The 15,235-nt window shown below is 44.2% G+C and overlaps 1 protein-coding gene across 2 annotated transcripts in view; it reads right to left on the reverse strand.

Moving 5' to 3' along the window:
- The window catches only part of GRB2 (growth factor receptor bound protein 2), a 62,627-nt gene that overhangs the window by 42,471 nt on the left and 4,921 nt on the right, over window positions 1-15,235 (reverse strand). Inside the window, exons 1-2 of one of the 2 annotated variants that reach the window (XM_075440886.1) lie at window positions 11,665-11,729; window positions 6,523-6,728 (exon numbers count right to left, since the gene is read on the reverse strand). In XM_075440886.1, coding sequence (XP_075297001.1) covers window positions 6,523-6,600 — 78 coding nt within the window. In that variant the 5' untranslated portion in view covers window positions 6,601-6,728; window positions 11,665-11,729. Of the gene's footprint in view, window positions 1-6,522; window positions 6,729-11,664; window positions 11,730-15,235 lie in introns of those variants that run through there. The other variant, XM_075440887.1, reaches the window with a different exon arrangement.

Below are 15,235 nucleotides of genomic sequence, written 5' to 3' on the forward strand. Positions count from 1 at the left end.
TGTTATCTTCCATAGTTCCTCCAGTTCAGATTTACATTGTAAAAATCATGTCTGATGAATTACATTCCCTTTTTGCTCAATGTGAGATTATAAGATTTTTGGCTCCAGTACTGTTAGGGGACTAATGTTTATTTTTCTTTCATTTTCAAAGAAATAGAATCAGTTTTGCCCAGTGTATTTTTTCCTGACATTTAGGCTATAGTTATTGATTTCTGGTATATAGCCACCGGCAACTTTAAAGCACAAGGGATTTTACCACGAGGTCACATAGTTCACTGCTTACGTTAGGCTGAGCTGTACACAGACAAATTGGATTCTTATCTCCCCTTGCTTAGTTGGATCTTATTGATTATAGTGAGAAATCAAAAAAGTCCGAATTTCACTACAAGCAGGATCTCTCCTCCTCCCTCAATTAGCAGGGCTCTGCACAGAAACTGGAAAACTATGAATGCCATATTTACGACACTGTCAATCCTTAATACACATGACTAAAAGTCATAATCCCTCTTTTCTTCCCCCAACTGTGATCAAGCTTTTACCATTTTAATTGAAAAAAGCCTCTTAAAGTCCATTAACACCTGGAATGTCCCTCAGAACAACAGATTTTATTGAGCTGAAATTCTCAGACATTCCCTCATCATCTAGATATCACAAGAGAAACGGCACTAACCAAAGAGGAGAAACAACATTTATGTGTTGCCAGTAAACAAAAACAAAAGCATGTCACATTGGTGGCAGTTTGACACGCATGTTGAACGAAGCAGATAAATTATTTAGCAAGACAAAATTTGATTCGCTGATACGTCTATGCTAACACTTCTCAGAAGTCTGTCACACCAGTCATATCAACAGCTGGACCTCGCAGAAAAACTGTAACAATAGCACTTCCCCTAAATTGGCAAAAGGCAGCTGGAGCTTCAAATCTGCATAATTTCCCCTGGTTACAACAGAATGCAATACATGTTTAGTCAATATAATAAAATTAGCTGAGCCGACAACTAGATTTAATCCATGTCGTTTGACATGCAGCACTCCAGTAGGCTTCACGTAGCACACAGCTCACAAGAGCTAATTATTCTCCGCTTTCAGTGACAAGTTTAAATAATCATCACAAATACCTACTAAATACAAAAACAAAGATGCCATTTTTAAGGAGCAATGTGTTTACTCTTTGCTTGCAAAGACTGCTTTACACCTTCAGTCTGGAATAGTCCATATTTATGTCTTCTGCACAGAGACACCTTCAGCAATGCAATCTCGCTCTAAGCAGGTCCAAGCTCTTCTACAAATACAGAACATGACTTATCTTTTTTGGGCACACACACCTTGTGGAGGTTAGGTAGTTTCTTCCCACAACCCTTCCCTTTGATGCCTGGAGAAGTTGGCTAATAAAACACATCCCACCTTCAGATTACTATCATACATAAGAGTAACAATATTTGAGAAGTCCGTACTACAAACATAGGCATTGAATAGTTGGGCAAACCAGAAGAATGCAACCTTTTATAGCAGCATCTCTTTGTAACATAGGTCTCCAACTGCATTTAAGATAACTGTACTTGTCTTTAGGAGTCCCTGTACCTTTCTGACAGTTTTGCCTTCTTAGACTGCAATATTGATCACATATTGATGACAAGTATCATCTTCATTCAAGGCCGCCAGCCAAGGAACGCGACCTAAGCACACCTTTACAAATTAACCATCCCATACAATGGAGTTGCCACTCACAGCTAAGTCACAGAGTAACATAGGTTGGAAGGGCCTCTGGAAGTCACCCAATCCACCCTCCTGCTCAAAATAAGTCTAATTAGATCAGAGTGCTCAAGGAATTGCCTGAGTATCTCCAAGGATGGGGATTCCACAGCTTCTCCAGGCAACCTGTTCTGATACTTGACCCATTTCACTATAAAGCACACAGTGCTCACAAATTGCCCAAATCATTAATTCAGAAAACTGTTTCTCACAGATTAAAATCATCAAGACCACCCCGAGTCCATTCCCTTACAAAAAAATGGGGAAAGATGAAGGGAGAGAAAGTGTAAGAGTGAAGACAACGTCACCCAAAACAGAGGAAAAGTCTTTGCACTACTCTTCAGCAAGCCATGAACTTCTGTCCTCTAGCACAGACACCACAAAGCAACCAACAGAGCTGAGGTCAAAGACAAGGGATGAAAAAGAAGAGAAGTGAGGCCATATTCCCCTTGTTTATCATATTCCTCTCTCTATTCAAAACTGTTTCACTGTATCCACAGAAAAATTGTTTTCACACAGGAACTGAAAATGCCATCTCAGCATCAACTGTTTGCAAACACTCAATCCTCTTAAAGGCTGACAGAAAGAAAATAAGTCTGGTGGCAAACAATCACACAAACAGAACCTGCGGTGACTGTCAAGTGTAAGTGCAGAGTAGGAAAAAGAATCCTGACTTTGCTGAATGAAATTGTCAAATGATCAAAATGCTATCAAGGAATTCCTTCTTTTATAGGGAAGCTGGTTTGTGTGTCACACAAAAGTGAAAACCCCCAGATTAAAGATGATGGCCCTCTATTTAAAACACCACCTGAATAATTTCAGTCATAAAACCAATCTGTAAGTGCCCCTGAATTAATTATGCTAACAACGACTGGGAACAGGAACTTCTGCAGTTCTTCAGAAGATCGCTTTCCAGCTATGCCCCAACCCTACGACAGAAGGAGAAAGGGGAAGTGGAGCAGTGGTCTATATTAAAAAAACAAAACAAAAAAACACCCACAATTCTAGCATTCAAGATATTCGTGAATATGTTTAGTGCTTCTGTATTAACCATGCAGAAATGGTTTATCAGAGCCCCACGGTATTAACTATACACTTCAGAGTCGGTGTAGGAGGAATAGAGAAAAATAAATTATGATGAGATGAAAGAAAGAATGATGACGCTTCTTCCCTCCTCTCCCCCCCTGCTCCTGCCAAACCACCAGCAAGTATTAGCACACTTCAGGTCTGGATACTTGCCAGTTAGCATAAAGGCCAACAAAACCAGAAGCTGCTAGAAATACAATAGTTCTTGGAGACATAAAACCTGAATAACAAATATAGACAGGGACTGAAGTTAACTACTCCCAACTTCAATAAATACAACGAGTGAAAGGGGAAAAGACTGAAAAAACATCATGACAAAAATCAACTATTCAAAGTGAAAAAGAGCAACACAAAATTTCAAGTAGTAATCCCTCAGTTTCCTTACTTTTTTAAATAATGCGGCAGACTATCTTCTCATACTCAATAGGATGCCAGTCACCAACAAGTTTTAGTGAAGCAACCACCAGTACATGAAAAGAATGGTGATCTTGAGAGCTGCAGCCCTGTACTGTCATCAGAAGACACAGAAGGAAGCAGCAGCCCTTCCTTTCTCTGCAAAAGGCCCAACAAGTAGTAGTTAGCGTATTTAAAAGTTTAAAGAAAGCTGTCATTCTGCGTCTCCTGAATGGCAATACCACACACTGCTATAGAACCACTAAACAAAAAGGGTAAGGGGATCCTGTGTACTGCCAGGGTTACAAAAATCAGAGAAACAGCTTTTACCATACAGTGCCCACAAAAGAAAAGGCCAAGCACTTTTCCTCTTCACTCAGCTGTTTTACAATTGCAAGCCAAAGGTCAACTATCTTCACTCACTTTTGGAAACCAGCCACAAGATTACTAACAACCAGCTTAATGGCTACAGTTCAAATGCTATTCAATAAAGTCCTGAAGTAATGGCATCATGACATCATAGGCAAGTTATCTGCTGAAATCAGAGGGAGTCAGACATTAGATCTTTGCCTTCTCTCCCCACAAAGAGAAACATGAACTTTTAAGGAGTAAGAATTGAAGTGTTACAGATTTTGTTCTTTCCTTAGTGTGGCCAAGGCATAACATCTCTCTGCAAAACTATCTCTGCCATCATCATATATGCCATCAAACTAACCCCATTTTCTGGACACGCACCAAGACAGGTGTCTAACAGCTAGATTTAAAGAAGTCTTCACCTCAAGTTAGGTGTGTGCCTCAGCAAGGGCTATCTGAAGAGCAAAGCATACAGGTACATTCAACAAGTTTATTTCTCTTCCCAATTCATTCGAGGGCAGCAGGATTGACCTGATTTATAAGACAGGTCACAAGGCACATGAATGGGATACCCTGAGATTTCTCAGTCATGAGCAAAGTACTAAAACACCAGACCTGGCATGTTTGACAGAAATTAATTTCCAGAACCTGAAACACATCTGAAGTGAACCAGACTTTCAAAATGACGTGCCACATGCTGGTCTGAGCAAAATGAACTGTAACAATTCTAATAATTGTTAGCTTATTTGTCTGAAATTTGGCAGCTTTAGACAGTGAACCACACCATGCTGCACAGAACTCAGCTACATGCTGAAGAAGGATATCTGAAACTCTTGGAGTTTCCACTAACTTTAGCAATAATCTTGAGCAGTTTACCATTTCTATGACCAAGTTTACTCATCTATGAAGTAAATATGTAACATTTGTAAAAGTTTTCAGAATATGAGCTGAAAGGAAATAAATACAGTTTGAAGAACTGTTCATCAACGCTTTGAGGAAGTGTTCAGCCTAGGTTTTGTGTAGAGCCAGAAAATCCCTCTGTATTCTAGGAAAAATACAATGATTGATGTAGTGCAACAGCATACGTACCACCATGTTTCTTTTATTGTGACAAGATTTCAGTCTATGGGATGACTCCAGAACATCTTACTATCAGCCCCAGTGCGCAGCTGTAAGAGTTTCAGTACAGACTAAACTTTCAAAAGTCTAAAAAAAGTTATTTTTCCTTTAACTCTTAGGGAACAAGATATTTTTAAACGAATGCAAATTTTACTAGACATTTTTTCATGTACTTCAGCACACTTCCATACCAAACTAAATGAAAATAATTAAGAATACATTTTAAAATAAACTATATTTCATTATACTTAATTTTTCCTTCCTGTTCAGCATTTTCTACAAGTTTACTTCAGCTGTGCACTATTTCAAATACACTATAAAGCTGAGGGCAGCTAGTAATAAGCCAAAATAGAAGAATACAGCTCAGGTTAAGAACAATAAATGCCAGGTTATCACAGAAGACTTCTAAAATTCTGACAGTCTCAAATTTTTAACAACAGCAAAAGGAAAAATATTATGGTAACTTAAACACTGGAACTGAAGTGTACAGGTCTAACAGGCATTTTTAGGGCAATTATGGGCTGGAGATGTGTAGGATATATACAGATGCAATTATTTTAGAAGTTCACAATCTCAAAGGAGGACACATTTTTGCAACCTTTATCTGTTGATGGCCACAAAAATATTACTGCACTGTTAACAAAGCCATAGTTATGTTATTGGAATATCAGCTATAAAAGACACGCATGAAGTTTAGACGTAGATGTTGTTTTTTCCCAACTTATCTTAAAATAGCTGTTAAAATCAAGCCCTTCCCCAGGAAACATTTTGAGCAGATGAGTAATCCCACTGAGGTCTGCAGGACTTGATTTGTCAGCATACACAAAGTTACAGCCTTACATCTGCAGATAGGCACCTCTCAAAAGGTTCTACTCAAAGCATTTTAGAAAGAAGCAGCTTAAAATACTTCAGTACTAAATACATCACCCTAGGAAGGTAAAGCCCATCTCCTATGTTTATGGAGAAACACTGACTCTGAATGAAACGCCATCAAAACATTCCGTAATATGGTTCGTATTATTGGAAGCAACTGAGCTCTCAGCTATGTTTCACTGAGGCAAAATCATTGAGATTTTTTATATTTTATACCCCCCCCAAAAAAAACCCCAAAATTTTGGGCTTGTTCTGTGTGTCCAGATTTTTAAATAAAGTTTTGGAAATTCAAATAATTTTCCAATTATTTAAATATAGCTCAGATGAAGCCTAAAAAGCCTTTGATATATTGAAAGAACTAGAGACCAAAATTCCTCTAATGCACTCCAACAGTTACTTACATCTGCACAGATCCATTACATATTCAGCCACAAGCTTATCACTCAAGTTCATCAGGACTGAAGATGAGGCTCAGCACCAATATTTGACAGCCTGCTGCTAAAAGATTATCTACTGAGAAATAATCTAATCACTGTTCTTTGATACCGGAATCCTTGGCAGGAGGCAAAGGAAAGGAATACCAAATGGATCTTTATTACTTTAAGGGGTTTCCTCTCGCAGAAGGCAATTCAGCGCAGAGATTACCTTGTACTTCTGCTTATTTGCTACAACGTCCACAACTAACTTTTCAAATATTTCAGTCTCAGGAGAGAGAAACGAGAGACTTTGGGATGCCTGCTGAACACAGAAACCAAACAGCCTCTCCTGCTCTTACAGAGGTCCGACGGGGACTGAGGAAATGCTGGGGTACCCCGCTAACAGGAGACGGTGTTCGCTGGGGACGCAGAAGAGGGTCAGGGTCTGTCGGCCAGGAGGAGACTCCGGAGAGCAGCTGAAATGCCCAGGGCGAAAGTGGGAACCGCCGGGCCCTCACCCTCCGCTTACCTTCAGGATATCCCCCCGCTTGAAGCTCAGCTCGTCATCCGCCGTGGCTTTGAAGTCGTACTTGGCGATGGCTTCCATGCTGGGGCTGCCGCGCCCGGCGGTGGGAAGGAAGCGCTCCCCGAAGCCTCCGCTCCTCCCGCGGCCCGGCTCCGCCCGAGACGCCGGCCCCGTCTCTCACATGCAGGGAGGCCGGGGGACGATCCGCCCTAGGGGGGGAGGGAGGAGGAGGAAGAGACGGGCCATTAGGGGAAGTGGCACGGATCGATGGCCGGGGCCGCGCCCAGAGCCGCTCCCTCCGCCCGCCGCGCCGCGGCCGCCGCTTCCTCCCGCCGCCGCTCGCCCAGGCCCGGCGCGCCCGAGTGACACGTCCCGCGGCCAATGGCCGGCCCCGGGAGGCGGCACCGCGACCGGCCCCGCCCCGCAGGCCCCGGGAGGGCGGGCGCTGCCCTCTCCCGCCCGGCGGCCGGGCCGCCCCTCACGGGAAGCCGCCCGCGGCGACGGGCCCGGGGCAGCGCTCCTCAGCGCGGGCCGCGGCGCCGAACCCCGCCAGCTCCGGGCCGCGGCGGGGACCGGCGGCTGGGAAGGGGCGAGGCACCCCCTGCCCCTCCGGGGAAGGCCCCGCGGGAGGCGCGGCGCAGGGCAGCGGGGTTGTTCCCCCGTCCACACAGCGCGGATCAGTTTAAACACAGCAAGTCTTCTGCCAGCCCTCTGTCACCGGACTTCCCTGGAGTCGGAACGCCTAGCAAAAAGTGTCCTAAAATCGTTGCACGGAGACACAGAAGTTTGGGCTGGCTCTAACGTAAAAGCAACCGTCCTGAAATCCCAGCGCCTCGAGCAGCAGAGCACGTTAAAAAAATCTTCGTAAGCACAGCGTGAAAATGAGCAAGTTTGCATCTCTTATGCGCCCAAAGGAGAAGTGACATCAAACCTGGCAAGGCGTACACAGACACACCGAAACCACTGACCAGGCTTCATCTCACCTTACAACAGGATTTGATGTAACTCCAGCGACATTTGACAGCAGAAAAATAAGGGATCAGAAAACAGGCACGTCAGATAAGTCTACAGGTCAAAACCCACCGTGAATACCCCTCCCAAGAACCAGCAGAGAGCTTGTACTTGTCAACGACAGCTGAAGACAGGAGGGATCTGGCAAACCCCAGCGAGCCCACGCGCCTGCTGACTGGGTCTCTGTGCTGGTGGCCCAGAAGGAGCCCCGCTACGTGCACAGGCAGCAGATGGCAATAGTACTTTCTGATTTTGGAGAAAAACCTGCCTTACATAAATGCAGTTCAGCAATTAACATGCTTGTATTCCACACGTCCCATGTTCACTTCAGCTCCCCATAAAGGATAACGAAGCTCGAGGCAAACACCGGAACTGAGATTTCTATCACAGGCAACTGGCAGAATGAGAAGCCTTATCTACAGGATTTACCTTGATCAAAAAAAGACCAGCTTAGTGAAGTCCCCACGTGAACAGGGCTCGGGGTTTTCTTTGGTACTCCCATGCAGCATTACTGAAATGTCAGTAAGACTGACAACGCTGTCAACAGCCACGCGGACCGCGGCCGAACAGCCTGCCTCTGCTACCGCAGCTGCTGGAAATACACATACTGGAGCCAAGCTTTGACCAACACACATAACTAAAACCAAGAAGTGTATCATCTTAGCTACATTTTGATGATTCTAAAATACTAAATTTTAGTTTCAATGCCGACAAAAAAGCATCCGTCTTTCTGATGTCAGTCTTCCACACCCTACTAGCATACTCATACAAACCGCAACAACCTTCCTTCGCCAGGAACATTTTCCCCTTGTCAGCCTCTATTGTGTTCAGTTCAGCATCTCCTCCTCTTTCTAACCTGGACTCTTTGTTTTTTAACTGATGGTATTTATAATATTCCACTGTCATAGCAGTATGAAGGAGCAATACATTCATATTGTGTATGAAGCAATGGAAAATACACACAGTTGTTCAAGCATACTGTCTACATGTCCTGTACGTTTCATGGTAAACAGCACCAGTTTCTGTTCCTTCTTAAAGCATAAATACTGCTGGCAGCAATGTTTCCATGTTTCAAACAGCACAATGCTACATTTGAAGATGTGTATCATTATATGGGCACGCAAACACCATGAGCTAAGGGAACACTGCCTGAAAACCCTAAGTTCCAAACCAAGAACACAAGAGCAAGTTGCCCAACTTAAAGAATACGTTATAGGCTCAAGACACATTTAAAGAAAGAAATTACTACCAACTGGTAAATGTTCCTTTCTTTGGGGTACACAAATATTGCTACCTAGCACTGCATTAGCATCTAAGATTTTTTTTTTTTTAACCAAAGGAGTTAATGCACAACTTTCTTAGAGAAACTGATGCAGCATTTCCAAGAACTACACTGGCATTTCCCTGAGCTTAGCAATAGTACAACATCGGGAAATTTTCCAGCATGATTCAAGATGAAAGAGACTCATCATGAAATTTTCTTTAGATACGCGTTCATACCACTACCACCATCACATCTATTGTCAGCACCAGAAGAGTGATGTTTCTAGGTAACGACGCTAACAACAGCTGCACTGTAGAACAAAACTTGAACCATCATGACTTCAGGTAAAAGTGGAGCTGAAGTTTAGACATGAAAATTACACGTAAATTAGGGAAACCCTTTTAAAAATATTAAGCCAAGATACTCACACAGCAAATGTCAGAAAAGGTAAACTCAGAACATCAATTCCCTTAAAATCCCTTAAAAAGCATTCGCTGTTCACTAATCTTACTAAACAAGTGCATACAGTCAGCCACATAATTACTAAAATACAAACAAACCCACTGCACAACAAGGGAAAAATACGCTTACTGGGGAAGTGGCTTTTGCTAGGTCTCTGCCTACCGAGAGCACAGCAGCAGGTATCTGCTTTAGGCAGACAGCACTGAAACAGGACACTGCAAATACGATAGAGTACCCCAGCTCCACAGACTGCAAATGGAGTAAAACACATATGAATGAATAACTGCCAAAATACGAATACAAATTACAAGAATTATCAGGTGCTCTTACTAGAGAAATGACTAAGATTTCTAAGAATATCAACATGTTTTTCACCTCTCACCTTACTGTGACACTTGCTCTTAAAAAATCTGGGAGGGCGAAGAGGAAGAAGAGGCAGCAGACGCAGCTAACAGTAAGTTCTTATTAGCAATACAGTGCTGCAGCTCAGGATGGAGTATAAGTAATTATAAATACAAACCTCCCTGCTGTAGCCAACAGGAAACAATTCTCATGTTCTTTTCAAAACATACTTCAAAAAACACACAGGCAAAAATAGGCTTTTTATACTGCTCTTACAAACAGCATTTTTTCTAGCAAGCAAGAGCCTTCTCATTGTTCTCCTCCTACCATTTTACTTGTCTTCTGCAAGTGATATGGGCAGGAATAGAAGAACAGACAGTTTAGAAAAGCCAAAGTGGGAGAAGAAAGAAGATACATTCAGTGGAAGATTTTGCACAGAATCAGATCCTAAGCTTCATCAGCTGTTACAGGACAAAACATTGCTGAGCGTGGTGGAAAGAAAAATGTGTGGATACATCATCTGGAAGACATGCAGAAATGTTAAGTGTCAGACTCTAGACAAAAGAATAGAAAGAAAAAAATCGTAAGGGCAGAGCACTAATTCGAATTAGCCAAATAAGGAAGTATAATGTAATAAACGAATATGGTAAAATATAAATTAAATTATCAACATATAAAAGCTAGAACATTCAGGGTCATAAATGATACTCGTGATCTAGTAGCTCAATACGTTTCAACTTCCTTAAGCACGTCTTGTCAGAGGACAAATCAAGGTATCACTTACAAAACTAAGCTACAGCACAAAGCACAGACAATATTTACCAGATCAAATAATTTTATCAGGCAATAGAAAACTTCACCTCTGCCAAAATTTATTTATTGCCACTTTTTTTTTTCCTTATTTTAAACTGTATAAAGCAGGTTTAAATGTTACAAGCTTGCCTGGTATTATGAAATACTTAAACCACTACATGACTTAATCATCATAAGAGACGATGATAACTGAAAGGCCTTTTTTGGCACAAATTCTCAATATCCAAAGTTTTCTCAGAAATGGATTACAAACAACACTGTGTTTGAAGAAGATTAACCATCTGTGACCCTTCAAATTGTGGCCCTTGACCACAGGCATTTAATAATTCTTAAAACAAGGAACTTCCCTAAACACTATGTTTATCTCTGAAACGTTCTCCCAGTTATTAACTGTGCTACAGAATATTTTTCTCATTAGGTTATAAAAGAGATCTCCGAGTCAGATGTTGTTGGAGTTGACAAGTCTGCATCCTTGTCTTCTACAGATTATTTGAAACTATATTGGCCAGTCAAACCTTATCGCACAAACCCAACGCTGAATCTCAAGCAGGAAGTTCAGAAGAGAAAGAAGAGGCTCAGAGAAAAATGTCTTTCTCTAGCATGGAAACTCACGCGTGAGGCAGGACCCGAAAGGTCTCTGGAGAAAGCAAGGTTTGGATGTTAACCTACCTACAGGGTATTCACAACCTTTTAGCCTTTGGAACCAGCTTTAAGTCACGGAGCTCTTCCAGGGAATATTAAAAATAAGTCCCGAGAACCCCCGCCAGCCAACACCGCAGAGACGTGCGGCAAAGGGGAACGCGACCCGAGACTCTGCCCCGCCGGGGGACCCAGCAGGGAGAGCAGCCCCTGACAGGGACTCTCGCCCCGCAGATAACGCCTCGTCAACTCTACTCCCACCCCCAGCCGCCCGCGGGCAGCCCTGCCCCGCAGAGCCCGCACCCCCGGGAAGGTCGGGGCCCGCCGGGCCGCAGGCCCACGGCCCCGGGACAGCGCTGAGGCGACTCCCGCGGAGCACAGCGGGGAGAAGTGGCAGACCCCAGGGGCCCAGGCCGCGGCACCGGGGAGGTGGGGAGGGGGGGAACGCCCGCCGCCGGAGCTCAGCGCGTCCCGCCCGCCCCGGCAAGGCCCGCGGTGGGCAGGGGAGCCGGGCTCCCGCCGGGAAGGGCCTTCCCCGCGCCGCACAGGGCGGGCGCTGGGGGGGTCGGGGGCCCGCCGCGTTCCCTCCCTCCATACACACCCCCTCGACTCACCGCGCCGCGCCCCGCCCCGCCCGAGGCTCCTCGCCGCCTGCCCGGCCCCGCGCGGCCCGGCCCGGCCGCCCCTCCAGCGCCGCCTCGGCTGCCGCTACGGCCCCGTCCCGCGGGCCCCCCCCCCGCCCGCCGCCTGCTCCGCCGCCGCCGTTCCCGCAGCAACTCTCGCGAGAGCGGCCCCGCCAGCCACCCTCCGCGGGAGAGGCGCCTGCGCGCTCAGCCGCGCCGGGCGGAGGGCGGGTGCTTCCGCGCGCATGCGCAGTGGCGGCGCCGCGGGGTTTGCGCGAAGGCGAGCGGGGAGAGGCGGGAGGGAGGTACCGGGAAGACCGGGTCCGAAGTAACTCCCCGGGGGAGGAGGCCGCGAGTACAGCCTTCTGGAGGTGAAACCACTCCGCGTTTGTGCAACGCATTTTCCCGGTTTATCTGGGCCCGCCCCGTCCGTCAGGGCAGTCCAGCGCGCCATGGCGGAATGAACTGAGATGCTGCTAGGGAAAAGCCCACGGCAGCGCCAGAGCCGAGCTCGTAGCGCAGTGCTTGAGGGGTGCGGACTCTCAGAGCAAGGAATACACCCGGTAGAGCCCTTACTCAACGATTCCCATCCCTTTCGAGCACTGAATAAGGCACCCATGCTGCAGGAAAAAAAACAAACTGATCACACATTGCAATTAAAATATGTACGGAGGGCAAAATTCAGATTGCACAGGCGACCAATTCCAGGCTTTAACTACATGGCCCTCCTAACACTCTTTAGCTTGAAAAGACTAATTACAACATACAGTAAACAGTTGCTGAGGTAAACATGAGGGCTTGATTCCTCCATAAAGCCACTGGATATAAATCCTTTCCTCTGGCTCTGGAGTGGGAAGCGAGTTTCTGAACTAGAGGCCTTCTACAGCTGTACTGCCCGTCCCCTGAAAGGATGAGCCAACTGTAGGGGTTACTTTTTTCAGACAGGTTGCTCCCCACCCCCAAAAAGATGCCAAGATTGGGACCGTGGGGTCCAAGCACAGCCTGTCCCACAGTATGGACACAGCTGCAGAGCTCACATCTGGGCTCGTGTAAATTTGGGATTATTCTGGATCAAGACTATACCTAATTTAGGCATAGACAATTCATATTTTGTTTTATGGCACAGGCATATTTTTAGCCTCCAATTAAACCCACTTTAAGTAAACAACCACACTGATTGATCTCCTCAGCTGTACCCTGGGGGGGACATCATGGTTTCATCCATACCAAGAGCAGAACACCACCAGAATATATACTGCTGCAATCTGGCTTACAAACCATGCTCTGCAAACACTGCCTGCAAATACGCTCATTCTAAATGCTTAAGCAGCTTGATAAAGATTCCTGAGAGGTTATTTTTGGGTGAAATTTGTGGTTTGAACCCTTAAGCAAGATAATTTTCTCCAGATTTGGGTGTTGAGGGAAGGTGTGAATTCTTCCAATACTTCATTCAAAAATTGGAAAGGGTGGAGAAAAAGAGCTACAGGAGCTGAGGATGTTACAAATGTTTCAGATGTTCTTTCTGAGGATGCAGAAGTGATTCATCTAGGATGACAAAGACTGGTGAAACCGGAGCCAGATTCCAAGATCCCTCAAATCCCCTCTACTTGTTCCTCGAACAGGCTTACAAAATACCTTTGGTTTCATGCATGACCTCAAAATAAGGATTTAGAAGTTCTTCATAAGCGTTCTGTAAGCTAAATAACAGCTTCTCAGAAAAGTTATAGCAGCCACTTCTAGCTGGACTTGAAAAGCCAGATATGGCTAACAGCTGCCAGTCGAAAGACAGCTACTTTAAGAGGCTGCAGCTGCCCGACTTTAAAAGGGCAGTCCTAGAAAATCAAACAAGCAACAAATTTTAGAAGTAGCAGAGATCAAAGTGTTATAGAAAGATCTTCCTGATAAAGGAGTTGCTGAGATATACTTGCTTGCAAACCAATTAATGTAGATTGTTCCCCGAGCTTGCAAACAAGTTAATGCTTTAGAAAAATATACAATTTATAGTGCAAATACAGTGCAGTGTCACTATAGCAAAAGCTGAAATCCTGGCATAGCTGTAAGCAAGGGTGAGAAAGGCAGAGACATTGTTTTGCTAAAGGATCAATTTCAAATGTCTGTTGTAGCCTAGAAATAGCTTGAATTTTCTATGAGAGTTTGTGGTAATAAAATATAATCTAAGATTAGCTCACAATATTTTAAGAAGTACTAAGGGTAAGAAAAGTCGTGCTGTCTGACGTCTCTTTTCGATACCTTCTTTAACATCTCAGAGCAGTCTGGGGAAATAAATGTTGGGGTTTTTTTGCTATGAATAGATCAGAGGAATATTTGTTAAAAATTTTATTTCCGTGTAAGCAGCCGCTCAAGGTTTAAAATTGCTGCTCGGAATATTCACATTAATACCATGTTACTAACTAAAGACAATAGTGGCTGATGACATGAAGTTTGACATTAGTAACAGCAGTTATGTTAGTGCACACGTTACTGAGGACAAACCATAGCGATAATACGTGCCTTACCTAGACACGGTCTTTAAACTATGCTCCATTAATGTCTGTGCCCTTGGAATGGAGTTAAATTATTGTGGAAACTTTTACATTATTAGGACTCAGAACTCCCACTGTACATCATCTAAAGATTAATTTTTTCTAGTCTTGTCACAGCAAATGCATGAACTCAGTGTATGTTATCTTAACACACTACTTCTCCAGAGGAGCAACCTTGGCATCTATTAAGAAATATTATGTACGTGTTCCTAATTTTAGTCACCATCTTAGCGCTACTGTATGCAGTAATGTATTTCCTTGTAGGGCTGATGCCAGAAACTGAATGCTAACCAGGAAGATATTCTAGACTGTTTCTTTTCATTCAAAGGACTCAAGTAGTGACCTCTCACTCCCACTTGCTGAGAGCATCAACACAGGCAACTTCAAAGGTGGTTTTGAAAACTCAGAGTCAGAGCTTAAACTGGAGCCCAGGGGCCTCTGCCTCAAACAAAAGAGCAACTGGAAACTATTGGGAGAGCTATTGAACTTAGAGAGGGTTCATAGTCAGAAAATATTTGCTCTAGCTTTGATTCATATCTGTTCTCCCTATTGGCAAACATAAGGTAAAAGCTTGTGAACTGGCACAGTAATGAAAGAACGAGCTAGTGGGGTCTCTATGTTCTGTGTGCATTGTGAGCAAATTTAACTACAGCAGAATCTTTCTGGGGATAGTGCAAGACACAGGAAGAGCCCAGAAAGCAATCACATCTCTCAGGTGGAGCAGAGGCTGCAACAAGAAAAATCCAAGCTTGAGAGGAGAACACAAGTGATCCTTAATTTGTAGTTCCTTAATTTGTAGATCTTAACTTCATGCAAAGTTGCATGAGGCCAAATTTTAAGGCTTCTAATCAATCAAGAGGAAAAATCTAACATGTGAGTACTTTAGATACTGTCAGAATAAAAGATAAAACGGAGTGGGTGTAATTACCTTGAGCATGAGTGGAACTACTTGGTGGTTGCTGGAATCTGACATCTCATCCCAGCTCTAACAGAAGGAACTTCTAGCCTTGAGTAAGGCC

The sequence above is a fragment of the Opisthocomus hoazin genome, chromosome 21 (genome assembly GCF_030867145.1).
Source record: "Opisthocomus hoazin isolate bOpiHoa1 chromosome 21, bOpiHoa1.hap1, whole genome shotgun sequence".
NCBI classification, from domain to species: domain Eukaryota; kingdom Metazoa; phylum Chordata; class Aves; order Opisthocomiformes; family Opisthocomidae; genus Opisthocomus; species Opisthocomus hoazin.